The 26795-nt window shown below is 49.8% G+C and overlaps 11 protein-coding genes and 1 non-coding gene across 13 annotated transcripts; 4 read left to right on the top strand and 8 right to left on the bottom strand.

Moving 5' to 3' along the window:
- Positions 1-65: 65 nt before the first annotated feature.
- Positions 66-1906, bottom strand: TrAFT101_007079 (uncharacterized protein). The gene is made up of 5 exons (XM_024908561.2): positions 1706-1906; positions 1456-1578; positions 1281-1311; positions 647-1149; positions 66-577 (listed from the first exon to the last, which is right to left on the bottom strand). The coding sequence occupies exons 1-5, from the start codon at positions 1748-1750 to the stop codon at positions 428-430; spliced, it is 852 nt and encodes a 283-aa protein (XP_024758731.1). The 5' UTR covers positions 1751-1906; the 3' UTR covers positions 66-427.
- Positions 1907-2494: 588 nt separating this feature from the next.
- ASN2 (Asparagine synthetase) lies at positions 2495-5054 on the bottom strand. Its single transcript, XM_024900664.2, has 10 exons — positions 4944-5054; positions 4825-4875; positions 4745-4770; positions 4641-4667; positions 4548-4583; positions 4332-4480; positions 3262-4257; positions 2911-3194; positions 2752-2856; positions 2495-2693 (listed from the first exon to the last, which is right to left on the bottom strand). The coding sequence occupies exons 1-10, from the start codon at positions 4967-4969 to the stop codon at positions 2651-2653; spliced, it is 1743 nt and encodes a 580-aa protein (XP_024758730.1). The 5' UTR covers positions 4970-5054; the 3' UTR covers positions 2495-2650.
- Positions 5055-5705: 651 nt separating this feature from the next.
- On the bottom strand, positions 5706-7012 carry HUS5 (SUMO conjugating enzyme Hus5). Its single transcript, XM_024908560.2, has 4 exons — positions 6627-7012; positions 6399-6559; positions 6313-6336; positions 5706-6250 (listed from the first exon to the last, which is right to left on the bottom strand). Exons 1-4 carry the CDS (start codon positions 6659-6661, stop codon positions 5997-5999), a joined length of 474 nt encoding a protein of 157 aa, XP_024758729.1. The 5' UTR covers positions 6662-7012; the 3' UTR covers positions 5706-5996.
- A 483-nt stretch (positions 7013-7495) lies between these two features.
- On the top strand, positions 7496-8784 carry TrAFT101_007076 (uncharacterized protein; the record flags this gene model as incomplete). The annotated part of the gene is made up of 4 exons (XM_024900598.1): positions 7496-7679; positions 7736-7902; positions 7966-8625; positions 8686-8784. The coding sequence occupies 4 exons, from the start codon at positions 7496-7498 to the stop codon at positions 8782-8784; spliced, it is 1110 nt and encodes a 369-aa protein (XP_024758728.1).
- On the bottom strand, positions 8755-9875 carry TrAFT101_007075 (uncharacterized protein). The gene is made up of 2 exons (XM_024900711.2): positions 9412-9875; positions 8755-9347 (listed from the first exon to the last, which is right to left on the bottom strand). The coding sequence occupies exons 1-2, from the start codon at positions 9760-9762 to the stop codon at positions 9009-9011; spliced, it is 690 nt and encodes a 229-aa protein (XP_024758727.1). The 5' UTR covers positions 9763-9875; the 3' UTR covers positions 8755-9008.
- Positions 9865-10245, top strand: TrAFT101_007074 (uncharacterized protein; the record flags this gene model as incomplete). The annotated part of the gene is made up of 1 exon (XM_066127952.1): positions 9865-10245. The coding sequence occupies one exon, from the start codon at positions 9865-9867 to the stop codon at positions 10243-10245; it is 381 nt and encodes a 126-aa protein (XP_065984065.1).
- A 169-nt stretch (positions 10246-10414) lies between these two features.
- On the top strand, positions 10415-12372 carry TrAFT101_007073 (uncharacterized protein; the record flags this gene model as incomplete). Its single annotated transcript, XM_024906913.1, has 3 exons — positions 10415-10737; positions 10812-10962; positions 11035-12372. 3 exons carry the CDS (start codon positions 10415-10417, stop codon positions 12370-12372), a joined length of 1812 nt encoding a protein of 603 aa, XP_024758726.1.
- Positions 12333-15381, bottom strand: TrAFT101_007072 (uncharacterized protein). 2 transcript variants are annotated; one of them, XM_066127950.1, is made up of 7 exons: positions 15151-15381; positions 14712-15099; positions 14441-14645; positions 14357-14388; positions 12992-14306; positions 12800-12939; positions 12333-12727 (listed from the first exon to the last, which is right to left on the bottom strand). In XM_066127950.1, the coding sequence occupies exons 1-7, from the start codon at positions 15198-15200 to the stop codon at positions 12695-12697; spliced, it is 2163 nt and encodes a 720-aa protein (XP_065984063.1). In that variant the 5' UTR covers positions 15201-15381; the 3' UTR covers positions 12333-12694. The 2 variants fall into 2 exon arrangements, with proteins under 2 accessions (XP_065984063.1, XP_065984064.1); XM_066127951.1 differs by having other exon boundaries at positions 12398-12727; positions 12800-14306; positions 15151-15295.
- A 1256-nt stretch (positions 15382-16637) lies between these two features.
- TrAFT101_007071 (uncharacterized protein) lies at positions 16638-17887 on the top strand (the record flags this gene model as incomplete). Its single annotated transcript, XM_024905394.2, has 4 exons — positions 16638-16716; positions 16778-17019; positions 17096-17343; positions 17445-17887. 4 exons carry the CDS (start codon positions 16638-16640, stop codon positions 17830-17832), a joined length of 957 nt encoding a protein of 318 aa, XP_024758723.1. The 3' UTR covers positions 17833-17887.
- Positions 17888-18444: 557 nt separating this feature from the next.
- On the bottom strand, positions 18445-18531 carry TrAFT101_007070. Its single transcript has one exon. It is a non-coding gene; the product is annotated as a tRNA-Val (tRNA).
- Positions 18532-18588: 57 nt separating this feature from the next.
- On the bottom strand, positions 18589-20928 carry TrAFT101_007069 (uncharacterized protein). The gene has a single exon (XM_066127949.1). The coding sequence runs from the start codon at positions 20707-20709 to the stop codon at positions 18991-18993; it is 1719 nt and encodes a 572-aa protein (XP_065984062.1). The 5' UTR covers positions 20710-20928; the 3' UTR covers positions 18589-18990.
- Positions 20929-22101: 1173 nt separating this feature from the next.
- On the bottom strand, positions 22102-26677 carry TrAFT101_012035 (uncharacterized protein). The gene is made up of 2 exons (XM_024910706.2): positions 23599-26677; positions 22102-23538 (listed from the first exon to the last, which is right to left on the bottom strand). Exons 1-2 carry the CDS (start codon positions 26556-26558, stop codon positions 22500-22502), a joined length of 3999 nt encoding a protein of 1332 aa, XP_024758719.2. The 5' UTR covers positions 26559-26677; the 3' UTR covers positions 22102-22499.
- Between the last annotated feature and the right edge of the window lie 118 nt (positions 26678-26795).

Raw genomic sequence — 26795 nt, 5'->3', positions numbered from 1 at the left:
ACACGATTAGGCCGGCTGATGAGAAAGATTACTAGGTTCGTAATGAGAAAGCAAATTAGTTATAACTCAGCATCATTCTTAGCCAAACTATCATGATTAGAATTACATACACACAAGTAGAAAACGAGCGTATATACACAAGCATGCCGCATCATACTCCAAAATATACATCACAGAACATTTCAACCAACAGACAGCAACCTTTTGTTTCACTTGCGCAAAATGTTCTTTATTTTCTCCTCCTTCTATCTACACCCGAGACTAAGTCGTCGAAGGTCTCCTTTCGGTTTGTGGTTTTTGTAAAGGTTTGATGGAGATGTAGCTGCGGCAATCAAGCAAACTACTCGGCCACATAGTCACCCACGTCTCATATATATGTAGGCGTCAATGACTCATGGCAATGATTTCAGATTTGATATTTCTGAGCTTAACCCTCAAAGGTGAAGCTAGCACCGAGCTTGTGGGTAGCCTGGTCGAGCTTCTGGGTATCGAAAGAGCCACCAAGACCCAGGGTGACACCCTCACGGAGGAGGACGTTGTAGGCAAGAGCGGCAATACCACGGTCGTTGATCTTGACCTAGAGTTGAGAAAAGAGCTTGTTAGCAACAAAGAGCTTATCGAAATGGCATTTTCAGGGGAGACAAACCTTGGCGAAGGAGACGGGGTCAATGCGGTACTTGCTGGCAACCTCAAGGCCAACGGTGTTGCTGGTCTTGGAGTTCCAGGTGGCCTTGGCACCAGCCTCGACCTGGCTGTTGACCTTGTGGTAGTAAGAAGCGGCAAAGGTGCTCAGGTTGTCAGTGGCGGTGATGGCAGCGCTGTACTGAGGGGCGACGTAGCCGACAGCGGCGCTGTAGCCGGTCAGGGCAGCCTTGTTGACATCATAGCCAGCGCTGGCACCGGCAAGGAAACCCTCGTGGCCGACGACGGCATCGACGTTGGCGGTGGGGCCCTTGAGGAGGTCGAAGAAGGCACGGCCGTGGAAGCCGGGCTGCTTGAAGAGCAGGTTGAACTTGGCACCCTTGGCAGCGGTGGCGGGGAGGAAGTTGAAGAGACCCTCAAGCTTGAGGCCCTTGGCGAGGGTGTCGTTGACCTCAACCTTGGTGTCGAGGGCGTTGGCGGTGTTCCAGGTCTGGGTCAGAGTCAGGCCTGTAAACGCGAAGCGTTAGCAACAAGTTCGAAGCACTTTAGCTATGGGGAAGCATTGAATTGTTCGCAGCGAGTTCGAAAGCGCGCGCTAGGCGAGAGCTGGTGTTTCAGTCTGTGGTGGGATGTCGTACCAGTAGGCTTGTCGGTGTATTTTCCCTCAATCTATTCATAGTAACAGCTATATCAGTCTCATATTCTTATTCTGGAGGCATGTATGCAATGCACGTAGCATTGGCTCGTCATCGCCGCGGCAAGGCGTAGCGGAGGAGGGGAAGAAAGGAGATTGGTTTGGTGGAGCAAACTTACAGCAGCAGAGGTGGCCTTCTCGTGGCTGGACTTGCCAGTCACCTTGAAGGCAACGCCATTGGGAGCAGTGTCCTTGAACTCAAAGGTGGTGGCGGACAGGTGGTAGAAGTCCTTGTTGAGGAGCTATAGGAGGCAAGCAGAGTCAGCCGCGTCTGTCATCCGGCCCAGCGGCTAGAGGCTATCGTGTAGCTCTAGCCGAGGGGTTATGAAGCAAGGAGAAAAAATAGACGGGGTGGAAAGGCGCGCATACGTCGTTGGCCGGCTTGGCAATGTCGGAGAAGGCGGGGATAGACATTTTGGCGGTTTGTGAGAAGAGAGAAGAGGGAGAATAAAGATGGAGATTGAGTTGGAAGAAGAGAGTACAAGTGCGGTGTATCAACCAGAGGAAGAGGTTGTAGGAGATTCGCGCGAGGCGAGGGAAAATGTTTTGGGCTCGGCCACGGCTGCTGATTGGTCCACCAGTCGGTTGGGGAAGAGCAGCGCAGAGCGTCGGCTGATGTCGGGCCGGGCATATTGGGGGAGCAGGGCCTAAGCTCAATTGGTGTGTCCACGTGGGGGATGTGCTTTGACGGCAGAGGCTTTGATTTCATGCTGGAGATGCTAGACTAGGGGGCAATTGTTCTATCTGGTTTCAGGGTATTTCATGCAGTTCTGTGCAGTCTTTTACTGCTTACAGCGGTTATCGTAACTCTATCAAAAAGTGTCACAGACTCAGCGCGGGGTCGTGGTTGGTTCTGCTGTCTGAATAAAGAAGGCGGTAAAGGCGCTACGGACGGCCATCAATGCTACTAAGACAGTCATCGCATTGACAGGGAAATAACTCTCAAGTCTAAGTCTCTCTAGTCGCAGGCTATACATATGCGTTTCGTAACAAGTTCATGCGCAATGGGCACGAAAAAATAGAAGCAAAAGAACATCATTCAGGCGTTTCTGTTCGAGTTGGACACCAAATGGCGCCATTTTGTATAATTTCCCAATGCCGAACCATGTCCGGACCTCGGGCATAGTATCATCACACAAGAGTCACGAGAAATTTCCATTTTAGTGGCATTTGATACTTTTGTCTGTCTGTAGCTTAACTTTTATATATACTGCACTACGTTTTCGCCTTTGAGACGTTCTTCCAACCAGCACCAGAAATAACAGTCTAAGGAAATTTTGACAAATACAATAAAGGCCATCTTGCCAACTCCTTTTACTCAGTGTCTTCATACTTGGCAACGTGGGTAGAGATGGCTCTGTAAATGGTATTAGCAATCGCTTCTTGTCCGGGAAAGTAAAAGAAAAAATACGAACCTGCCACTGGGATCGGTCTGCTTAGACCAGGTGGGTGTCCATCGCTCCACGGTGGAAGCGCAGCGTGGAGGGAAGTGCTCGTCAAACATGAGACGGTACCAGTAACTGTGATAGCAATGTTAGCTTTGGTATCAAATGGCTGCAAGATCATATACGTACGCCTCCTTGGTATCTGGGATATCGGTACCCCACTCAGCTTTGGGGTTCTTCATCATCTCGTCGGTGACGTGGAGTTCAGCGTTGTCCTTGAGGGCATCAATCCATCCGTATCCGACACCATCGGAGAACTGCTCCTTCTGTCTCCACAGGATGGAGTCGGGGAGGTAAGGAGCAGTGCCAGGCTCATCAGAGGTGTCGAAAGCCTTTCGCAGAATGTACTTTTCCATTCTTTCCTTGGTGATCATCTTATCCTGGGGGTCGATGCTCATCGCAGTCTCGATAAACTATAAAACGAATTAGTTAATAAGCAGGAATTCTCAATGTGAAATTGGCGGGTGAGTTATCTCATACCTTCTTATCCAGGAAAGGGACACGAGCCTCAAGACCCCAGGCAGAAGTGGACTTGTTGGCTCGCAGACAATCCGCAAGGTGCAAGTTCTTGATACGGCGGACAGTCTCCTCGTGGAACGCCTTCTTGTCGGGAGCAGCGTGGAAGTAAAGGTAACCGCCGAAAATCTCGTCACTACCCTCACCACTCAGAACCATCTTGATACCCATAGCCTTGATCTTACGAGAGAGCAGGAACATGGGTGTTGAGGCTCGGATGGTTGTAACATCGTAGGTCTCCAGGTGGTAGATGACATCTGAAAGTGCGTTGAGGCCATCCTCAATGGTAAATGTCATGACGTGGTGCTTTGTACCAAGGAATTTGGCAACCTTGAGAGCGGCCTCGTTGTCCGGAGACCCGGGCAGACCAATGGAGAAGGAGTTGAGTTGAGGGAGGTAGGTAACGGTAGACAGGTTATCGTCGTCGTCAACACCGACAAGGCCCTCTCCGTGGTCAACATCAGCCTCTGCAGGAGTAGCAGTGCCGTTAGACTCTTCAGCCTTCTTTCTGAGTCTCAGCATCTCTCGCTGCGCAATGGAAGCGACCAAGCTGGAATCGAGGCCTCCAGAAAGAAGCACACCATAAGGGACCTCAGCCATCAGACGCTTTCTGACAGCCTTCTCCAGAGAAGTTCGGAGAGCCTTGTAATCGACGGGAGTAGAGGGCACGTTGGTAGGATCCCACCAAGTAGGTTTGAAGTAGCGGGTAGTCTCGCCAGTTTTTGAGTCGTAGACGTGTCCAGGAGGGAAAGCGATAATCTTGTCGCAGACCGGGGACAAGCACTTGAGCTCTGAAGCAAAGTAAACAGCACCAGGTTCCTTCCATGACCATCCTTGGTACAATGTTGTAACGCCGATCGGATCGCGTGCGGCAATGGTGCGGTCTTGCTTCTTGTCGTATAGAACGAATGAGAACATGCCATCGAGGCTGTTGGGAGCGTCGATATCCTGCTCCAGATACTATTGCGGGAGAGACAGCGTCAGCTTATACCCCTCTCACAAGTGCCGTAATGAGCTCAACTCCAAATACTCACCAAGGGAATGATAACCTCGCAATCCGATGCCGTCTTGAAGTGGTATGGCTCTTTTAGGTGCTTTCGGATCTGTCGGTGGTTGTAGATCTCGCCGTTGACGGCAAGGATGATGGTGTCATCGGCGTTGGTCAAGGGTTGAGCACCAGACTCTGGAAGCGTGTGAGCAAGTGTGTAGTCGTAGACAAATGCTTTGTCCAGTTGGGAGCGAAAACTTACCAACACCGACGATACTAAGACGCTCATGGCAGAGGACTGCGCAAAATGTCAACCAATGCTCCAATGCATACACTCTTCAACCAATTGACTTACTTGTGTTGTGAGAAATGACGCTGCCGCCTATGTCATCCACAGTCAGCTATACCCTTCTTATGGCCATTATACAGCCTCAAACGAAGCGATTGATTCAAACGCACTCCAATCGGGACCTCGGTGTCGAATTCTAACGCGCCTTTGTCAATTGAGGTAGCTACTAGCGAGAATCGGATGTACTTACGCCTTAGCCAGCTTCAGGGCCGTCGGCTTGAACTTTTGCACGTCCGGGTGACTATTTGAGCGCATCGTGGTCAGCTACAATCGCATTCTCATCACAATATTTCATTCGTCGGCTCTAACCAATGGCAGGCAAAGATCCCACACATCTCTTCTGATTTCAGAGGTTTCTTCTAAAAAAATGAAAGACAATTGTGAGAGGTATTGGAAGAGAGAGAAGAAAATTGGATCGGGAATCAAGTAGAATTTAGACTATCTGGACCATGACTCTTTTTGCCCGTCTAAAAAAAAATAAGCTAACTACCTACGGCCGACTTCGGTCTCGCTCAGAGTCACACACATCCATTATAATTGGCGCAAGCCACGCCTGGTTGCCAATTACCTAAAGCGAAACTGATAAGAGAAATCGACTTGGGCCACCTTGTGGTGTTTTGTCGCCAGTGGCCCTCTGGGCGAATGCTGTTCTAGTAGGTCGCTAGACGCTCTTTTAGCCGACCTACCTAGAAGAGGTGTCGGCTGACAGCTTATCCCGGCTACATGATTCACCCTGCCGCAGCTTGGGCATTTGGGGTGTTTCGGTAACGTGGCATATAGGTATTGATTACACGGATGTATCTATGGTGCAGTCTCAATTGTTATCACCATTGGTAGTTTTACACATTCCCAAGATTACATAGCAGTGCTTTGTCTCTCTGGAGTGTCCCAGCTCAGATAGGAGCATTCCACGTGGCGGACAAGGATATGACAATATGTACCGATATATCAGGCAAATGGCATTTAAACGTCTGATCCTTTCACTAAACGTGCTCTAAGCGTATCGCTTCTCCATAGTTTTGATCCAGACATGGTCAAGTCGCTCCAAACACTATCAACTACCTGAGATACTTTTGCGTTCGGATGCAAACCTACGCCCTTTCACAGACCAAGTGCTTGTAGAGTCACTCTTTCATTTAGAATCATGTCGCCGATGCTATTCCGTACTTTCATATATCGTCATCTATCAGATTAGCTTTTGAAAAGCCAGTCAAACATCACTATCTTCGGTAACATTTGCTAAAAGAAAAATCGAAAAATCACATGTCCTGGTATTGCCCCCAATCAACGCCATGGCCAATCTTCTCAATATGAATATCCCCCAATGTCTAGAAGCCTTTTTCTCCTCTCCCTACAAATCCATTACGGCGCCGGATTCTCACGGACCACGCGGCGAATGCGCTTCTCGTACTCAACCTTGTCTCTCTTGAATAGGTTGTATGCGTCGGCTTGCGCGGGCGATTCGGGGTTAGGGTCGTTGAGGAGGTCTTGGATGCCAAGCAGAATCTGCTTGACCGTGATGGCAGGCTTCCACGCCTCCTCCTCGTTGAGAATCGACAGGCAGACGGTGCCGGAGGGGTAAACGTTGGGGTGGAACAGTGGGGGAACGAATTTGCCTGTTGACCAAATCAGAAATCGATTGCAACCCAGGGCATTTTGCATCTTCACTTTCACTTACACTTTGGGGGCTTTGTTGGGTACTCTGAAGAGAAGCACGAGGTCAGTGTTGGCCTAATCAGTCCTACCGTGCACGCGAGCACTCACCATCGGGAAATGCAATGTTGAGCTTGAAAAGCCCTCCCTCCCAGATTGTCTTCTCCTTGCCAGGAATGCCGCACTCCCAGTTCTTCAGATCGAGCACTCCCTCCTTCGTCCGAGAAGGCTTGGCGAAGAAGCCGAATGGATGGTCACGTCGCCATTGTTTCCTAGTGATCAGCATCGGTCAGCGCCACGAGGTCATCCGGGACACCGCGAGAGCAGCGAATCACATACCGCTCCTCCTGTAATCTGTTCTGGCAAAGGGCCATCGTGAAATAATACCAAAAAAAGGCGAGCCGACAAAGAGTCGCGAGACTAGAGAGATCGTAGTAGCGCTGCCTTGTAAAGGCCGATATGGTCTGCAGTGCAAAGGAGGGACTGCAGGTTTCAGGCGAAGAAGGATGTTGTGCAAGCAAACAAAATCAGATTCTCGTGTTTGCAATCTAGAGATGGAGACAGCAGAATAGCGACGCGCGCGTTGTAGTATAGTATTGGGAAGAAGGAAGAAGAAAGGTGGATGAAAAATACAAGCCCGTAAAGCGTAAGGCTGCGGATAGCGCCGCGATCTACCTAGTGCGCTGCGAAGATTCCAGGGATCTCTTCAGTTAGGCACCTGCCGGTCCCTTGCAGCCAAGGAGCAGCGGAGCAGGTCGGCTGAATAACGGCTCACAGGCCTATATGGCAGTTAAGCGTCCAGCGGATAGACGCCCTGAAGCAAGCCGCTAGCAGCCCCAAGAACCGCAAAGAAGCTCCAGCGTGGGGCAGCCCGGTATATCCAGTTCCCTCGGCTCAGCTCGTGACGCTGCATGTCACTTCCCAAGATGCAACGAGGCGCGCAGATCTGCTTGCAAGCTCTTCCAACGACTACACCGTCGTTGTCCTAGACACTGCCGCCACACGATCCAGACTCATTTTTTAATACAATTGCAGGATAACCTGGCGTTTTGCCCGTCTGCAGACACCTGCATATTTCCCCAGTCGCTTGTCCCGCGCTACCCCCTCCATTAGCGCCGCAGCTTAATAGACCACCAAGTCGAAATACGGATTTCTTGCGCATCTGGCTTATTGTGATTGACGGCAACCGATCGTGAACGCGAAGCACCATGAGCTCTCCACCTGGAGCGGCAGATAAGGCGAGGCCGGAGGAGTCCGGGGCCAAAGAAGGGGAGGCCAAGCCAACCACAACAGCAGCAGCAGCAGCAGCGACGGTCCCCCCCGCAGCGACTGTGTCGGACGATTTCGACGATGTTCCCGATCCAGATGAAGAGGACTTGGATGATCTTGACGGTACAACCGCTGATGGATTGGCTATAGCTACTTATACTGACCCGAAGACTGCTTAGAACTGCTTGACGGATTCAAGGCCGTCCGACAGGAGATGATCGATGACGATACGTTGAAAGAAGGAATCAACCCTCCCGATTTGGACTACGAGAACATGTCAGAAGAAGAAGTTACCAAGAGGATGCAAGCGGGCATAGCTGGTCTGCTGGCCAACTTGGAGCAGTCTGTATGTTTGTCCTTTTACCTCTGCTAGACATATGTTGATACTAATGTTGGCCGTCTGACTTAGCCGGAGCTACAAGCTGAATTCGAAGAAATGTTCAAGCAAATGGGCGCGGAGATGAGCGCCCAATTCGATGCTGAAGAACAAGAAGAGGCGCAATCTGATAACAAAAACAAGGAGAAAAGTACACCTGCCGCCGCCGCGACTGCTACTGCTGCGACTGCTCCCGCTGCTGCTCCCGCTGCTGCTCCCAACGCAGCTTCGACGACCGCTTCATCGAGCGCCCCTCAACCGGCGGCAGGTGGAAAGTCTGGTGCGGCGTTCCAAGATACCATCCGTCGTACCATGGAGCGCATGCAATCATCTGGTGACCAAGCCACCGCAGCGGCTGCAGCGGGCGGTGATGACGACTTCTTGACTGAAATGCTCAAGCAGCTTACTGCAGGCGACTTTGCTGGTGGCAGCGAAGAGGACTTTTCCAAAATGCTCATGGGCATGATGGAGCAGTTGACGAACAAGGAGATCCTATATGAGCCAATGAAGGAACTACATGACAAGTTTCCCGCGTGGCTCGCCAAAAACAAGGATTCGACTCCTGCTGAGGACCTCAAGAGATACGCAGAGCAACAGACGATTGTGGCAGAGATTGTGGCCAAGTTCAACGAGCCTAGCTATTCAGACTCTAACGCGGCCGATAGAGAATACATTGTGGACAGGATGCAAAAGGTAAACTCCAACCTTCTCTTGGCCTTTGTTTTTGCTATACATGACGACTAACAAATCCAGATGCAAGCAGCGGGATCGCCACCATCCGACTTGGTGGGAGACATGGCATCTGCCCAAGAAGCGTTCAATGCTACGGAAGATCAGTGCAACCCACAATAAACATTCAAGATCTAGTCACGGCGCATTCATATATACACGCACACTTATATATATACCCGTAGTGCGCGACCTATATGCAAACGTTTTTCATCCTATACCAGTATATTAATCCAACGCCGATGTGAAGAGACTCATCCGAGAGTCCCGAGGTCCCAAACTCCATATTCGCCAAGTGACAGACATTTCTACCATATGATTCCAATATTACCAATCATAACGCTGGTCTAATCGATTTCCATCTGATGTAAAGGTTGTGAGGATTGATGCTGCGATTGTTGTTGCTCTTGCTCTTGTGAAATGAGTTCGGCAAAAATGTCATCATACTCGTCATCCTCCTCGGCCAGTGTTGAAAGCCGGGACCCCTGCTGGGCCATTACTTCCTCTTCGTAAGACGTAAGTAATTGCTCTTCATCCATGAGTTCTTCTGGGATCATGTCTTCGTCCATCTGTGATTGTGCCATTTCAGGCGAAAAGGTTGCGGCATCCTCGATATCGGCATCCGAGAATGAAGGCGCATCATGAGACAAGCGGCCGACGTTAGCTAGCCAGCTCGTTTTCAGAAACTATAAAGGCCGATATTAGCCATCCATCCGCACTTGCACAAGGAAACTCTCTCCCTCGACCTACTTGACCCTCTATGTCTCTTCTTTGCCAGGATCTTTCCTCGGCCTTTTGACGGACATTCTGCAGGAAGCTCTTGCGCCTCTGCTCCTGGAGCTCCTCTCTTCTTTTCATGACGGGATTCGGACGCGCAGGTCGTGATTGGTACTTGAAATTGTTAGGCCTGATCGGTGACGACTGGACCTGGCGAGGCTGCCATCGCGTTTCCTCATCGGCCGGAGAGCGAGGTGATGAGGCGCGCACTGGTGAGGACGATAGTGGAGATGAGACGGCGGGACGGTTATCCCAAGAAGGGACCGGCTTTGGAGTAAACGACAGCATCCTGTTTGGTGCGACTTCGTCTGTGGGATTTTGCATAAATAAAGAAGAGAATCAAGAACTGTTTATAAAGCAATGGTTGCAATGTATCAGAATTGAATTGCTATGTGGTCTGCGAGGAATGGTTGATTGAAGAGACGAATGAATGGTCCATCCACTGTCTCGAAGCAGCATCGATCAAGATCACTCAACACGAAACGATGCGACGCGGTCCTGCTGCAGGCGCGCAATCACGTGCTTCCGCTAATGATGCGCCTCCCACATCTGCGGCGCCGGATGATCAGCAGAGCTGGCAGGGCCGATGGTGGCGGGCAAATCAGCGGCCAGCAGCAAAAATCTGATGATGTCGTCGTCGCAACGGGATTTATCCACCGCAAAATCCAAGGGTCTCCCAACAAAACTCGGCCTCCTTTTCCCCTTCCTCTCACCTCCTCGGCTTTCGATATTTTGCGCCATGAGAGTCGCCAGCAACGCCTGAAATTATTCCTTTTTTTCTTTTCCCTTTTTTCTTCTTCTCCTTAGAATTTACACAAAGCGAAAGGCGGGCGCTCTACATTATCACATGCACTAATTTTTTTTTTTTTACACGATCCATCTGTCTCCCTTTTGCCACGATATATAATGCCGATTTGCGAAAACTGAGAGAATCCTATGTCGAAACGTCGTTGACTGCGCCCCCTCGGCACCCCAAATGAACTTTTTTTCTAAATCTACCTTTGCGACGGCCCGCATCGGTAACCGAACATGGACCTGTTCTGCTTGTCGTGGCCAATTGGCGCGCACTAGGCCGACCCGACAGATTATCGCGCGACGTTTTGTCTCGGGGCGAAAATCCTCGTCAGAGGGCAATGGCGGTGCGAAATCAGGGCCTAACGCCAGGCTGATTCTTTTTGCGTCGACTGGAGCAGCGGCTGGTACGGCAGCGCTTGCGTTCACCGACGAGATCAAGAACAGCTATGAGGCTGCAGAGAGAACAGGCAGAGTGGTTGCTGCGCTGGCCGTCTGCATTAACGAGTGAGTGCGCAATGGGAAGAGGAGATGCCACGTTGCCAACGAATGGTAGATTAACTGTGATTGCGTAATAATAGCTACCGAACCACCTTGAACACAAAGGCCACGATTAATGACGAAGAAGAGCAAGATCAATTATTGAAGGCTTGCCACAAGCGATGCGCTGAACGAACCCTCAAAGTGTTGGAGAAAAATGGCGGCATATTTATCAAACTAGGACAGCACCTGGTAAGCGCCACAACTCTAACTCTATCGAGTGACACCTCAATGGACAAGATATGGCTAACATGACGGCGACAGAGTGCTATGAATTACCTCTTGCCTCCTGAGTGGACGTCGACCTTTATACCGCTGCAGGACAAATGCCCTGTCTCATCATTCGAATCCGTGCAGGATATGTTCCGAAGGGATACGAACGAAGAGTTGTGGCAGTACTTTTCTGAATTTTCAGAGGAGCCAATTGGCGCCGCCTCGCTTGCGCAAGTACACCTGGCCACCATCAAGGATACTGGACGCAAGGTGGCCGTCAAGGTTCAACACCCCGAGCTGGAGGCATGGGCGCCTCTCGATCTTGCGCTTACTAGATACACCTTCTCCACGCTCAAGCGGTTCTTCCCCGAGTACGACTTGGAATGGCTATCGTCAGAAATGGATTACTCGCTGCCCAAGGAGCTTGACTTCAGGGAGGAGGCCGAGAACGCACGTCGCATGAAGGCGCATTTTGCTAAAATCCCCGAGCTGCCTCTCATTGTCCCCGAAGTCATGTGGGCGAAGAAGCGGATCCTCGTCATGGCCTGTGAATCAGGCCGGCGACCGGACGATCTTGATTACCTGGACAAGAACGGCATTGACCGCGACGAAGTGTCGGCAACTTTGGCGCGAATTTTCAATGAGATGATATTCGGCGATGGTGCTCCGCTACACTGCGATCCTCACGGCGGTAACCTTGCCATCCGCAAGAACACTACTCGACGTGGTCTTGGACGAGGTCCCAACTTTGACATCATCCTCTACGACCACGGCTTATATCGCGATATTCCTCTGCCCCTGAGACGCTCTTACGCCAAGATGTGGCTCGCTGTCATTGATGGCGACATGGACCGGATGAAGAAGTACGCTCACGAGGTGGCTGGCATCAGTGAGGAGGATTTCCCCCTCTTTGCGTCCGCCATCACGGGTCGCGACTTCAGTGTTGTCAGCAAAGAGGGATCGATCCTCAAGACACGCACCACAGATGAGGAGCAAAACATGAGCGGCGCCCTGCAAGAAGGCCTCATCGTCGACCTGGTACAGATGCTCGGCCGTGTTCCTCGCATTATCCTCCTCATCTTAAAGACCAACGACCTGACACGCAGTCTTGATGAAAACCTTCACACCAGCCAAGGACCTATACGCACTTTTATGATTCTAGCGCGGTATTGCACCCGAACTGTCTTCCACGAGCAGATTGAGGACATTATCCGCAGTGGATCGTTACTCTGGCCTCAGAATGTGATGCGGGCTTTGACGGCCTGGATCGGCTTCGTGAGGGTAGAGCTCAAGCTGGAAGCATTTGAGCTGTGGTTGGGAATCAAGAGGATGCTGGGATTCCGGGCTGTGGAGTTTGGCGGCGGGCCGCTGAGACAGGAGGAGATTTAGAGTTTCTTTTCCAAGAGGGCGGCTTCTTTGCGAGAAGAGTATAGATTTTAATAGACTGTATACTACCTAAACACACACACACACAAAAAAAAAAGGAGGATGGTTGAAATTGCAGTGATGATGGAAATGCTTTCGTGTTGGCACGATTACTATGAGATACGTTAATGCCGTGCTAGTGATAGTTTCAAAAAGTTTTAATAATTCAGAGACATTAATAGATAATACATGCGACCTGCCTCTTACGTGAAGGATCATGAAGAGCAATCTACAACACGAAATCTTACGGTGTTTCCTGTCCAAATTCATAAGACCCTTGTGTAGCTCAAGAAATCTTGATAAAAGTCTCCCACAGTGCCTGTTTGCAAAATACGCTATCATTAGTCTCTCAACAATACGAGAGAAAAGGGGGGGATGGAATCTTTCGCACCCAATCAACGGCATCCGGGCTGTTGATAAAGGCTTCGATGCCTTCAACAGCTGAATTGAAGGTATGAGTGAATGCTTGCGTCGGATCTGACTGTGAATTTAATTGGGACGATCCAGAAGAAATGGGATCGCCGGTTGTTGCTATTTGCACATATAAGTTTACTGTAAGCCTGTAAACAAACAAACGTTTTACTTTTACCTGTATCGACCTGGGGATTACCCTGGAGATTTCCGGTGTTTTCCGCGTTTTCCATGTACATTACATGCCTATCTTTCTGCGGCCGGGAACCCCTCGAAATCATATCCAGCATTACCGAAACTATGTGAAACGCTTGTTGGGCTTCAGGGGCAGTCGCTTTGAATTCATCCCAGAAGTGACGGGAGTTTCTCAATGACTCAACCAAGTTTCGTTCTGAATATTTCGGAAAGCTGTCCGCATCACTGGGGCCAGCCGCAGGTGCCTCTCCGCGGGCTCGAAAACTAAGCTCAAGGCAGATGATCATCGACGCCAACAGGAAGTCATGCTGCTCAAGTGAAGAAACAAACCATTTATCTCGGTATAGAAGGCCGCCCACTTGCACCTCTCGCAGAATGTTGGCCTGATGAGATAGGATTGCCATGGCGGCGTCAATGCAAGACGACCTTGAGAAACTAAACGTGCTGTCTCTGTAAGACTTTGTCATGTGATGGCGGTGTAAGATACATCGCGCCTTTTGGAAGAGGAACTCTATATTGTACCGGCGCATTAGTAAATAAACTGATGTCGTGACGGAATTCTCTAAATTAGTCATTCGGAAGCGAGGCGAAATAGACGCATGTTCATTGCGAAGGCGCTGGTCGAGCGCCATGATCTCGGTGTAAGCTTCAAGTCGTCCCAGCGAGACCTGATTGAATATGGCCCGGAAGACTGTAAGTAATCGCGACTTTGTGATTGTGTAGAGCACAGGCGTGAGCTCCGTCTCAGGCCGTGCCGACGGGAGTTGTACAGAGTCAGGTCCAAAATCGTCATCGAGAAGATTGCGGGGCAGTTGCGTGTCACACTGCAGTTCTTGTATCATTGGCGGCAGTCCAAGCTGGCAAGAAGTCAGAGTATCGAGTTGCAGAATCATTGCCCAGACGCGCCGCCGCATCTCGCCGTGGAAGACGGAAACCTGCGAATAACCCGCCGAGTCTCGATGGTATCCCATTCGCATGGCCAGCCGGACGACTACTCCACCCAAGATCCAGATGCCTAAATGAGCCTCTCGATGTCGTAAAAATTCGTTTTGGATATTCAGAAGTAGTGCCTCCATTGTGTGTGTCCCGGGGGATGAAGAGTACTTTGAAAGGATCAAGCACTCTGTTGAACGCCGCTGGAAGATATCCATCAATGCCTTGGGATTGTCAAATGTCCCTGGGAGAGGGTCTCGAGACCGCAGATACAAGAATGTTCCCATTGACAAAATGCCAAACAATAAACCTAGCCATTGCGCTTTCGGCTTTTTTTCGTCTAGCCAGAAGCCTTTGTACTGGCACCAAATATCAGATCTGCTGTCATTGTGGTATTTTCTAGACTCACCTCTTGCTCAAAAGTGGGGGCGTGAAGCAGCACTACGAATATGTAAGTCTTGTGTGGGATCAACACAATATGATATGTATATACCAACTGATGGGTCCAAGGAGTTGAAGTATCGCGATACCAGTCTATCGGCAAGATCTCTGGGCGGGATATCAGACAAGATATCTTCCAAGCTCGCCGTAGGCCATAATCCTCCAAGAAGCATTGGACCATTTCCATAGCCAGCCTCCGACTCTTCAAAATCATCCGTTGAAGAGTCTTGGTCGAGTTGTCGGCTAATATCAGTTATCTAGCAATTGACAATCCAGAGCAGTCAGTCAGCCCACGGTACTCAAAGCGGGCCAATCCCTCTCACCTCATTGTAAATTGCCGCCCAATGCACTCCGCATACATAGGTTGTCTGGCTGTCGCTCGAGATGATCCGGCCAGGCTTGATACCACTTTGTTCGTCACGAAGTAAGTCCGGTGTGTTTTCTTGCTGTGGTTGGCCATGCAAAACGCCATTGGTCAAGTCTGGTACTCTCCCGCAATGCTGGCAAATATGGTCGGAACTGGCGTCCCTCTGCGGCATGGGCGTATCAGCAGCACTAATGAGCTGCTCCAGGTGGCGAATACGAGCATTGAGGCGCTGGTAGCCATCATTTGTTTGTGCAGAACCGCGGATCCGCGGGTGGACCACGTAGACACAGTCAACGTTCCTTGCGATGCAGTTGCCACACGGCTCGATCCGATCGCATTTCAATCTAGCCACCAATGGATGAGCTCAGGATCGGGATGAGGCTGGTAACGCTTACTTTCGTTGTCGGCATGAAGTGCAGGACAACACGGCTCGGACTGGTTGCATTTCTGTTTATTTTCCGAATTCACTTCTGTTGTAGTGGCAGGATATCATCGATTACATCCAGCAGCGGTCCAGATCCAGAACGGACGGTCCACGACCTCCAAGCAGATGATGGACTGCTCCGTGGGTGACGACCGGTTACGGTGGACCGGGATTGCTCCGCGGCTTCGGCCGCGGACGCTGTGGGTCTGGCAGGGATTACATTAGCTTGAAGAAAACTGGGCCACAAAGACAACGTCTCGGGTACCAAAACACAGAGGAAGAAATAAAAGGTAAAAGGAAACAGGGATATTCGAAAGAGAAATGAACTTGCTGAATAATTAGTTATGGGTGTAAAAGACAAACATGGAGGGAATCACGAGTCATTTCTAAATACAACCTTTCACTTGTACTTGTGAGTCGCAATCAAATCTATGTCCACTCTAGAAGCTTCATTCAAAGATGCCGGCTCAAGTACATTATGCCAAACAAAAAAATCCGCAGCTAGGGACGCTTTAGTATTGTTTCATAGGGGTATGCAGTGTTAGTCGGTGGGAAAACAGGCGAGCGGGAGCCAACTTGACTAACTTCAAGGCAAAGCTGTAATTACGTGGTCAGATAAGAACATGCCCGCGACAGAGTGGTAGCGAGGTTGAATAAGGCTATACGCATTCAGTAAGATTTAACTGGTTGGTTTAATCAGTGAGACGGATTTCAAATTTACCAACCGAGTACTGGTATTAAACATAGGACATACGGGGTTAAATCCCTGCTCGGAATTCATACAGTCAACGTAATCCGGAAGCTAGGATTACAAGGGCTAAAGCTGCCTAAGGTTTAGAGCTTAATTTATGCTTGGGAGTGGTCTCCATTCAGCTTTTACAATATTAGTTTGGTGCACGCCTCGCAGCCGCAGATTGGCAGCCCAATTATAGAAGCTGCAGATATGTTTTGTATCGAATAAGTCGGAGAAATGGAGTGGTTTTCGTCCCTATTCGCGCAAATGGCAGTACCAGGTCTTAGAGCACTGCTTTTTATCAGCACACCCTTACTGGCCAGTTTGTTTAGGGCAAAATATCCAAGCGTGTTTTAACCCTGCTATCCCGGTCCAGAGTTTGAGTTTTTTTTTAGTTTTTTTTTTTATTTCTATTTTTCTCGACAAGCATTAAGATCGTATTATGCTGTCTAGTTACAAGGTGCTATTTTGGGAATGAGTAGGCTTTGTTATTATGATTACGCAATGCCCTTGGCCGCGACAGCGGGTGATGCTATAGCATCCATGGAAATCTCCGTGGAGATCGGCTTGGCGTATGACGGCTTTCAGGAAACAAGGACACCGCATAAACTCAAGAAAGTACAAAAGCGAGGACGCCGAACAAATCGACGGCATTATCCATCCTTCACATTCATTCCACAGATCCAAGTTTTCTTTTCACTTGTAACCACAACGACAACGACATCATGGTGTGCGGCTCAGAAGAGGAATTCCAAATCGGAAACATTCCGGACTTGACCGGATATGTATCCATCGTCACAGGTGGTAAGAACAACTCGGCTTTTCCGACATCTTAGTTCTATAAGTAACGAAATGCTCTTGTTAGGAAACGCCGGTATTGGCTACCAGACAACCCTACAATTAGCCAAACGAGGAGCACGAGTGTACATTGCAAGCCGTTCCAAAGATCGTGTCGATCAAGCGATTGCCGCTATGAGAAAGGATGAGAAAGGGTTGGATATCAGCTTTCTCAAGTTGGACTTGCAGGATCTTCAAAGCATCAAATGCACCGTCGAAGAGTTTTTGAGCAAGGAAACCAGACTGGATATTCTCATCAATAACGCTGGTGTCAGTCATCGCCACTAATGTTTAAAAAAAAAAAAAAATACATATCAAAACATCTGCTAATACGAGTTTCTCGCAGATCATGGCATGCCCTTTTGAACTTACCAAAGACGGCCTGGAAGTGCAATGGCAAACGTGTTTTCTTGGTCATCATGCTCTCACAATGGGTTTGCTTCCAGCACTGAGCGCAGCTGCTCTCTATCATAACAATAAGACCCGCGCTAGGATAGTGAATGTTTCGAGTGATGCAGGGCTTCTATGGGGGCCGAAGAGCATTAATTACGACGATCCTAACCTAACCGACTTAACGGGCCGAACAGCACCATGGTGAGTTTAATTCAACGAGTAAACCGTCATATATGCAGAACCATCATATCGGTCTGATTCTCTGCACTTTGGATAGCCTGGTCTAACACTGCCATTACTAGGAGGAGATATGGACATTGCAAACAAGCCAGCATCATAATTGCAAAAGCAATCACTGATCGCTATCGGACTAAAGGGATCACTGCTTATTCCTTACACCCGGGGATCGTGCAGTCGAACCTGCAAAGTCATGACAACACCATCCTCGGCACTCTCAGCCGCGCCGCCATGAAGATTAGCCCGACATCTTCAGCGGTTGATGGGGCTCGTACCTCTTTGTACTGTGCGACTAGCCCCAGAGCAATTGATTCCGCGGGTTTATACATGGTTCCGTTTGGTAAGGTCGACAATCGAGCGAATAAGTGGCTTAATGACCCAAAAGCTGTCGACAAGCTTTGGGAATACGCCAATAACCAACTTAAGAATCACGGCTTTCCGACGGAGCAGTAATGAAGGAGTGATACTTTGTGTAGGGAAATGCTCTTAATCTAGTCGCAAATTTAGGCCCTTTGTAATAGAATACATATTTAAAAAGAACTTTGGTACCAACAATCGTCACAGAACATAACAGTATAGCTCTTATGAGTTCGGAAGGAAGGAACTTTGGACAATTTGACACTGTATCAGAGCTGGGTATTATCTTTGGTGAGATCGTGCATTTGACATTATAAAGGCATTGTTGTTCTGTGCTTACTGAGAGAGCAGTTGAGAGGAATGCAATTAGACTAAACGAACACTCTGCTCTTTGTATATAATTACCCTAGAGATGATAAAACTCCATCTGAGGCCCTAATAGTTAGTATTTTTCTCGTGCTCCGGATACATTAAGGTCAAGATAAGTGCCGTAGTATCAATATCTTTCTTTGCCTGAAAAGTCTAAGCTTTAATTATCTATGCATTCATTCTATTGCTTGCTCGTCCGCGGAAAGCTTTCGTGTTGGCCCGATTCCTGACATGTTAATGCCGCGCTAGTGATAGTTCAAAAAGTTTTAATAATTCTGACACATTAATAGATCAGATTACTCCACAACACAAGGAATAGGCAAGCAAAAAAAGAAATGGTGATTCCGCCCGGGCTCGAACCGGGGACCTTTTCGGTGGCGTTAAACGATGTTAACGAAATGTCATAACCAACTAGACCACGGAACCAGGCTATTTGTTGACGAAAATGGATGGTATTTCCATTCAAATTGATTTCCATTCCAGCAGCATTTTCCTACGCTTGGATATACCAAAAGCCCAACAGTAAAAGAATGACAGGAAAGATAGGGTTAAACTTTGAAATAGTGCCCTCTATTGATTTATAATCACCTCTCCGAATTAGTGAGTTACTGCTTTTGTTTCATTTTAACTGTGTCCGGCTCCCGAAACCGAGGGGCTCCACTTCCGGGACCGTTCCATATCATGCCTCCGTTCATCTCAGATTCAATCGTTCGTAATACAGATATAAGACAGATAGAAAGAAGAACCATTTATTCATAACCACCAAATATATATCCGATTAAAGCCCAAAGCCCGCCAAATCAAAACCATCTAAAGATAAACAAGCTGAAGGTAAACAAGGTGGTCATACACATACATTGCAACTCATTGGTGGGTATATCCATCTCAAAATCTCCTCGACTCCAGCTCACGCTCAGCCCCTATCAGTATATCAGTGTTACCTTGCCATCTCGCCCGCTCAAACACCGAGAGTCCATGGTGATCTTTTGCTTCAGGGTCGGCACCGCGCCGTAGCAGCGGCAGAATCGAATCCACCGCATCGTTCATCACGGCATGATGCAGCGCCGTCATGCCAGAGTTGTCTCGGTCGTTGACATCAAGGCCACTCTGGATCAAGAGTTCTATACAGAGACTTTGGCCACTAGCCGCCGCTTCCATGAGCAGAGTTCGTCCGAGGTTGTCTCTAACATCGAGATTGGCTCCTCTTGAGACGAGCAGGTCAAATATCCGGAGCCTTCCTTGCTGCCTGAGGGTGTAAGACAGCACCGTCTTGCCGTCTTCGTCTGTAGCTTGTATATTGGCCCCGTGGTTAAGGAGAGCTTCAACCGCGGCTGCGGCGGAGGAACTGTTTGATATAGCTGCGAGGAACAAGGGAGTTATCTTTCCTGGTGTGATGAACTCGGGAGATGCGCCAGCTCTCAAAAGCAGTCTGACTATTCGCGAATGCCCACGGCCTGACGCAAGTGACAGCGGCGATGATACGCCATTATTCGAGTTCACATTGGCACCTTTATCGATGAGCATCTTGACGATTTGCTCGTGATTGGTGTAAGCTGCCAAGTGAAGAGGCGTCCGCCCTTCCTTATCTAACGCCTCCAAGTTGGCTCCTCGGTCTAACAGGAGCTGGGTGGTATCTCGATGGCCTTGGGGCGCCGCCCAAGAAAGCATAGTACGCCCATCTCTAGACGCATATTCCAGATTTGCTCCGTTGTCGAGCAACGCTTTCACAACGGAGGTCATTCCATTCATGGCCGCATTCAGCGCGGGAGTGTAGCACCCAGAGTCCTGGATTTCCACCGACGCACCCTGCTTCAGAAAATACTGCACCAGCTCGAGATGCCCCTTGCTAGCAGCCCAAGATAGTGGTGTCCGGCCTGTTCCATCAGCGAGGTTAACGTCGACGCCCCGCTCGGTAAACAGCTTGACAGCATCTAGTCTACCCAGCTCTGCGGCATAAGACTGGGCAATCCGCGAACCACGGTTGGCCTGATACATATCAAGCCCGAGATCGAGCAGCTTCTCCAAGATGTTCGCGCTCCCGCCAGCGATGGCGTAGAATAAAGCAGATGATCCAGCGGCACACTTGACAAAGGGGTCGGCTCCACGCTGCAAGAGCAATGCAAAAGTAGTCTCACTCCCTTTCTGTGCGGCGAGCAGGAGAGGAGTCTTGCCCTGACATGCCACGGCATTCGGGCTTGCCCCATGGTCGAGGAGCAACTTCGTTATCTCGTCGAACCCGTGGAGAGCGGCGGTTCCCAGGATCATTGGGTCGCGAATGATGGCGCCATGGTCGAGCAGGAGCTTGACAATTGCCAGATGCCCATGCTCTACAGCGAATCTGAGGGCACAGTTCTCGCCGATTTCGACTGCGTTGGGATAAGCCCCGTATTGCAGTGCTTTCTTTACTGTTTGGACGCTGTCATTCCTCGTGGCCCATTGAAGGACATAGCCGGAAAGACGTTTGGCACTGCCATGGTAGAGAACCGGATCTAGGATGGCGTATAGGTACTGGTTCACCCTGGCCAGGGCGTTGACGTCCCTCCGCAAGTGTAAGAATCTGGCGATATTGAGAATCAGTTCTGGTGGTACGGCGCCCAGGCCCATCTCGGCTGCTGTATTATCACTGTGAGCGAAGGCTGGGTTGTTCTATCGATGCCGTTGATGGCGAGGTGGTGGTGCTAACATGAACATGAAGCGTATGAACAAAAACGCTGACGATGCTGATGATGACAACGATGCCACAGCCATCAAAGTCTAATATAGCGCCAGTGATGGATGGAGCAAAGATGCAAGACAAACGTTCAACCCGGCTTCGACTGCTCTGGTGACTACGGAGTAATTTTATCGCTTTTAAGAATGAAAGCAGGGAGACGGTATTAGTGTGCACTTATAAAGCCACCAACAGGGAAAGGGGAGGGAGAGGAGGATGGGCCGGCAACTAGTGCCGGTTTGTGAATAGAAGATGGTTCTCCTTTAAATCTTCCTGTTCTTTTAAGCTTTCTTCTTTCCAGTCCAAAACCTTATTCAGATTCGGCTTCTGCTACACTTTTTCGTTTTGCCTCTTTCTTCTTCTCTCATCTTCATCCGCCTCCATGAGGGAATGTACGCTCCCACGGACCAGCACATCGCTCAAGTATACCTAAACATGCAAGGCAGATGGATGCGCATTAAGCAAGCTGCAATGACACAACACCATGCTGTCTCCATCCATACAGACCTACCGGCACTTCCACTGCTGAGATGCGAATCCCGTCTGCATTAGCGTCCTTGACCAAGCCGTTGGCCCGAATTCGCATACGGCACATAAGGAGGCTAGTGCTTGCAAGTCTGAGACTGGTGGGTTCACAGCATCATGCCAGGTTTACGACGTATAATCATCTATCGATGCATTGGCTCTATCAAATAAGCCCGTATAACGCTCTGAGATGATCTGTTTGAATCTCTATTTCTGCGTCCTCACCCGCTCCTTTTCCCTCCACTTAAAGCCCCCCCCCTGTCAACATATGATGCCGCAGACCACTTAACACGATTTCGCCCTGCTTCATGCAAGTAGTAAAACCCGTCCAGTCCCGTCGTGACAGCTGTTAATCCCAGTCCCTAGCATAGCATCGGCCAATCCTTGCGAGCAACGAAGCGTGTTGAGCTAGTGTATTACGGGCAATGCCGCTATGCCAAAATCGCCTTTGGGCGCGAATAAAGACTTGATTTGTGTAAATCTTTTAAATCCTCCCTTGCCCCGTGGCTATACTAGACCCTTGGCAGAGCGGTGCTTTGCTGGGGATTTGGAATTTTGGCTCTGCGGGCGCTGCCAGTTTCAATGTTTTGTAAACTGTCTCTTGGGGCGTGATAACGAACCTGGATCTGCACAGTGGCGGTCAACGAAGCCTCGGATGATTGCACCAGCAATAACAGCTGAGCTTACGGAATGGTCAATAGTGCGTTAATACAGGCGTCTTGGATGGGCAAACGAAACTCGTAGTGTGCGATTCATGCGCTGCGGAGTAGTTGGGATTAAGCATACATTCATCTATTTGAAGTAATTTGGCGCATACTTCTTCAGGGAGTATGCCCGTCTTTTAAACCAACGCTGTGCTTGTTCCTGCTGCTCCATACACAGCTATCACTTGGCTGGCAAAACTAGGAATACGCTATTCGGCAACTTCTTTTCTATAAGCATCTTAACCATTGGTGTAATGTTAAATCATGGCCTGTTCAATGCCCTTGCTTTGTAAGGCATCCCTACCTAACCCCATTCCCAAAATGCAAAATTCAAGCCCCCGCAAACCAGGTCATATCGTGCTTGTAGAAATAAACCTAAAAAAGGCTCCCCCTGAACGCCATACTATAAAACCAAAGCACTTCATGATCAAATCGAAACGCGCAAATATAATCTCCTACTCAAAGGATCCCTTACCCAACAATCCTCCCACAAGTCCCACTCTGCTCTCAGCCCCGCGAACCTTCTTCTCCTCTCTCCTGCGTTCGCTCTCTTGCATCCTCGCCAGTTTTTCATTATCTCTCGCGAAGCCATTGATTCCGCTCTTCTTGCCTGCCCCTTTCTTGATCTTGGCCTCTTCGCCAAATCCACTGCCGGATCCACCGCCTGTCGCCGCCGTCGTCGAAGAGGAAGATGTAGTAGTAGTAGCCGTTGATAGTAATGACGAATTGGTGGTCGCGCGGCGTAGAAGTGACGCAGGGACTTTGAAGGATGAAGATGAACCCCCCGCAGTAGTAAAAGCGACGCGACTCGATGATGAAGACAAGCCAGATGAAGCATTGCGCTTGAGGCTGATACGATCAACCACGACGTTGCGTGAGCGGCGGGAGGCAGGGGAATGATTCTCCTTGTTCCCTCGAGATGCAGGTCGAGCATCCTCATCTTCGCTATCCGAACCAATTTCCGTAGCCGAAATAATTGAGCTGTGTCGTCCGTCTTCCAATAGATCAGACAGTGTCTCCCGAACCTCGCCAATGTTTGATGGTTTCTTGCCATCTTTGGTTCTCCTCATATGAGCGGGAGCCCTGTTATCGCCAGCACTGCCAAGAGGTTTACGTGGCTGACTATCGGGAATGACTTGCGGCTGCTGCTCTTGTTCAGGCTGTTCGCTTTGAGACTGTGACTCCTCGCCTTGCGAAGCTGGCGCATCGACGATTTCCAAAAAGTCCATTTCGTCGTCACTGCCCCGATCCTCCATGGTGCGCAAGAAAGCTTGGTTGCCCGGATTTTCAGCCATCTTCTTGACGCGCTCATCGGCAAACAACGCCTTTTGCATCTTTGCAAACTGGCGACGCTTCATTCTCCGGCGAGCTTCTCCGCCGTCATCAGAGTCAGAGAGGTCATAGTCAGCTCCGCGCTTGCGACGAAGCATTCCTGATGTGATGTCTTTGTACAGCTTTTCGACTTCTTTTTCGTCATTGATCCGTTCTCGGTCACTGGAGAATGTTTAGTTAGCTTGTCCCTTATATGTAGTCTAATGGTTACCGGGAACTTACGCGTAAAACGCAGCCAGCTTGCGAGCATCTGCATCATTGCCAGCGGCATCATCAATGATGTCCTGCACAGTAGCATCAAATTCATCATCGCTGTCTTCGCCATCCACTCCACCAAGGCCGGCATATTCGTCCTCGGATTCTTCGGCCTGTTCTTCCACCATTTCCTTCGCCTTGCTCTTCTTCTTGTTGAATTCTTCTATAAGTTTCTTGTTCCTCTGATCGGCAGCAGCTTTTTGAAGTACGTTGAAAGCAGACTTAGAAGAACCCAGTTCTTCGTCTTCTTTATCACCAGTCATGGAAATAGCTGTCTCCTCATTGATGGACGACATTTCCATTTTTCGTCGAAGCCTTCCCCTGCGCACAAGTGGGGAGCTTTGAATTGCATCACCGTGCTGGTCTGCGGGTATCGTCTCCACGGTGGAAGTCGGAGGCTCGACAAATCTCGACTTTAAAGGCGTATATCTCTGAAGCCCTCCATCCTGCGAAGGCTCAATCATATCGGAGACTTGGGAGTTCAGGTCATCTCGTAGTAGGCTGTCCAACCCATGCATCTGTGTCTGCGCAAGGTTGAGCTGAACGGCCTGGGTAACCCCCTGGGTTTCATCTTGCTGAGAGTCCAGAACCATATCTTCAGTGTTATCGTCCATAGCAGCCGAAAAGTTGGAGTCGGGGAATTGATCGAAATCCGGCATCATTGACTGTGTCGGTTCATCGAGTTGGCTCTTCTGATTCTCGTCCATTGTTCCGGCAAAGATCTGTGTAAGGCTAAGGCCAGCAGGTCCTTGCACAGGAAGGCCAGGAATGAATGTCTTCTTGGCAGATCGCAAGACGGATGTAGGTGCAGCCGGAGAATCGAGTGTCGGGGTAGCGTGGGCCCTCTTGGATTTTGGCGTGGCTTCCACGGCGGGCTCGCCTTCATCGTCAGACAAAATGGCAGTCTTATTCCGTGTGCGCGTCCTTTTGAAGGCAGTCACTCTTTCGACATCTTCGTCTTCATCACCATCAACCTCCTTATTATCAAGCTTAGGGAGGACATTCGAAGTTTCAGATGCTGCATCCTCTTCTTCATCCGCCTCGTCCGCCTCAGCATCAAACATGGATAGTCCTGCCGCCTCGCCTTCTGCCTCTGATTCTTCGTCGTCTTCTTCTCTTTCTTCTTCCTCCTCCTCCTCAGACCCTGAGAGCTCCACAGCAGACCCCTCTGCATCTGCGTCACCGTCTTCGTACTCTTCATCCTCGCTATCGTCCCACGCCAAAGGATCGGCTTCACCTTTCTCTTTTCCCTCCTTCTTCTCGGCCGCTGCCTCTTCTTCTTTAATTCGTTGAGCTTCTTCTCTAGCTTTGCCCAGGATATCTTCAACTTCCTGCATCTGTCTTTCTCGTTCTTCTGCAGTCTGGATGACGATACCTTGGGCTTTCAACATCTCAAGCCTTCGGTCCCGCTCTAGTCTTGCTTGTTCTCTTGCCTTTTGCAACAGAGTGGCTTGAAATTCGCCTGGAGTCATTCCCTCCCGCTCATTTTTGCGCTTCTTTTCTTTTCCAGGAGATGTTACGTGAGCCAAAGCCCGCAGGGTTAGGATTGAATGCGATTCTTGCGCTTTTCTAAAGGGAACATTGTTGAAAACAGCATTCATTCGGTCTTTAGATGTAGTTGTAATCTCCAATTCGTCTTCTGAGTCGGCCGCAGTAGTTCTGGCAGGAATCGGTAGTCGCACCCTCACTCGGCGTTTCGTTTGTGTAGGCTTGCTCGGTTCGTCAACTTCAGTAGCTGGCCCTTTGCCCTTGTCCAAGCGTGTAGGGCTTGTTTGTTGCACATCTTCCATATCATGGTTTACTGCCAATTCATCTAGTCTTGCCGTGGCATCCTCGACACCTTGGGCAGATTCCTGCTTCTCTCCAACTGGTGGCGAGCTAGGCGGCGTATCTCTGTTCGCATCCCCATCGGTTGGCGGTGTTACCGGTCTGCTTGAGCTGTTTGCTTGAGGCTCCAGCGGCGATGCCTCGCCTTCTATTCTGAAATTGAAACGCTCAAATAGGCTTGCTTTAGAGAGCTTCTTTCGTGTCTTCGCTTCGTGGGCCAGCTGCATGTTTCTTGCCATTCGTTGAGTCTCTCGGTTCAGCTCTTCCATAGCCTTTTTGCTTGCTTTTCTGGTCGGGCGGGCTTCTTGCGTCAATCTTCGTCCCCCTTCGTCGTCCGTTATCCCTTCCGCATCATCTCCAGAATCCAGCTCTCCGAGTTCAGACGCTAGTTTTTCCTGCTGTGCCCAGCGCTCTGCTTTGCGCGCTTCTTCCTCTGCCTCTCGCGCAAGGCGCTCTTGCCGCTTTCGTTCCACCAGAGCCTTGAAGCGATCTGATTTGACCGCGGGCAGATCCTCTTCAGACTCTGGTTGATTCTGAGGCGCCTTTGCCGGCGACGGACGCACTGGTGAAGAAACAAAAAGGCCTGGGCTGGGTGATCGATGTGAGAGCTCTGGAGCATTGTCCTGTGCGACACGGCGCTTCAGCCGCCGGGGGGCGACCGGCAGCTCATCTTCGTCTTCTTCTCCCCCGGCGCCATCAGCATCTGCCATCTCAGTGTCAGTAGCCTCTTTAGATTGCGCCTCTTCTTTCTCCAACATTCGTCTAACACGATCCCTCGATGATTCTGCAGTATTGGCCGTTGCCGGTTCATTAATACTATCCGGAGGGCCTTGCATCCGAGCAGCTAGCTTTCCTCGTGGTCGCATCTGGACGGGCATATCAGAATCAGAATCCGATCCATCGTTGCCTTCTTGAGGAATTATGTTGCTTCTTGGAGATTTCGCTTTCAGATTCGTATTTTTGGCTTTGAAGCTGCCGCTATTGTCGTCGTCATCGCTGCTATCTACCGTCGCGAGTAATGCCTTGATTTTCGACCGCGGTGTAAGTAATTCTGGAGTTGCATTGCGGGATGCTGGCGTTGGAGACCGTGGCGAAGCCATTGCTAATACCAATGACCAGCCTTACTCACAGCCGTATACGGCGATTAACGTGAATTCTTAATAATACTGAAAAGTATAGAGTTTGGTGTTGAAAAGTCAAGACATGGCATTCGGGTTTAGCAGGCATAAAGTGCAGGGCAGAGACACGTTAAATTGCGTGGGGAACATTTACGCGCTTTGGACGCGACACATGTCAACGCGCAGTGCTCGCCCACTAAATGGGGCACAAGAGACCTG

This window comes from Trichoderma asperellum, chromosome 4 (assembly GCF_020647865.1).
Source record: "Trichoderma asperellum chromosome 4, complete sequence".
In the NCBI taxonomy this organism is placed as follows: domain Eukaryota; kingdom Fungi; phylum Ascomycota; class Sordariomycetes; order Hypocreales; family Hypocreaceae; genus Trichoderma; species Trichoderma asperellum.
This window is presented reverse-complemented; position numbering and strand designations above follow the sequence as displayed.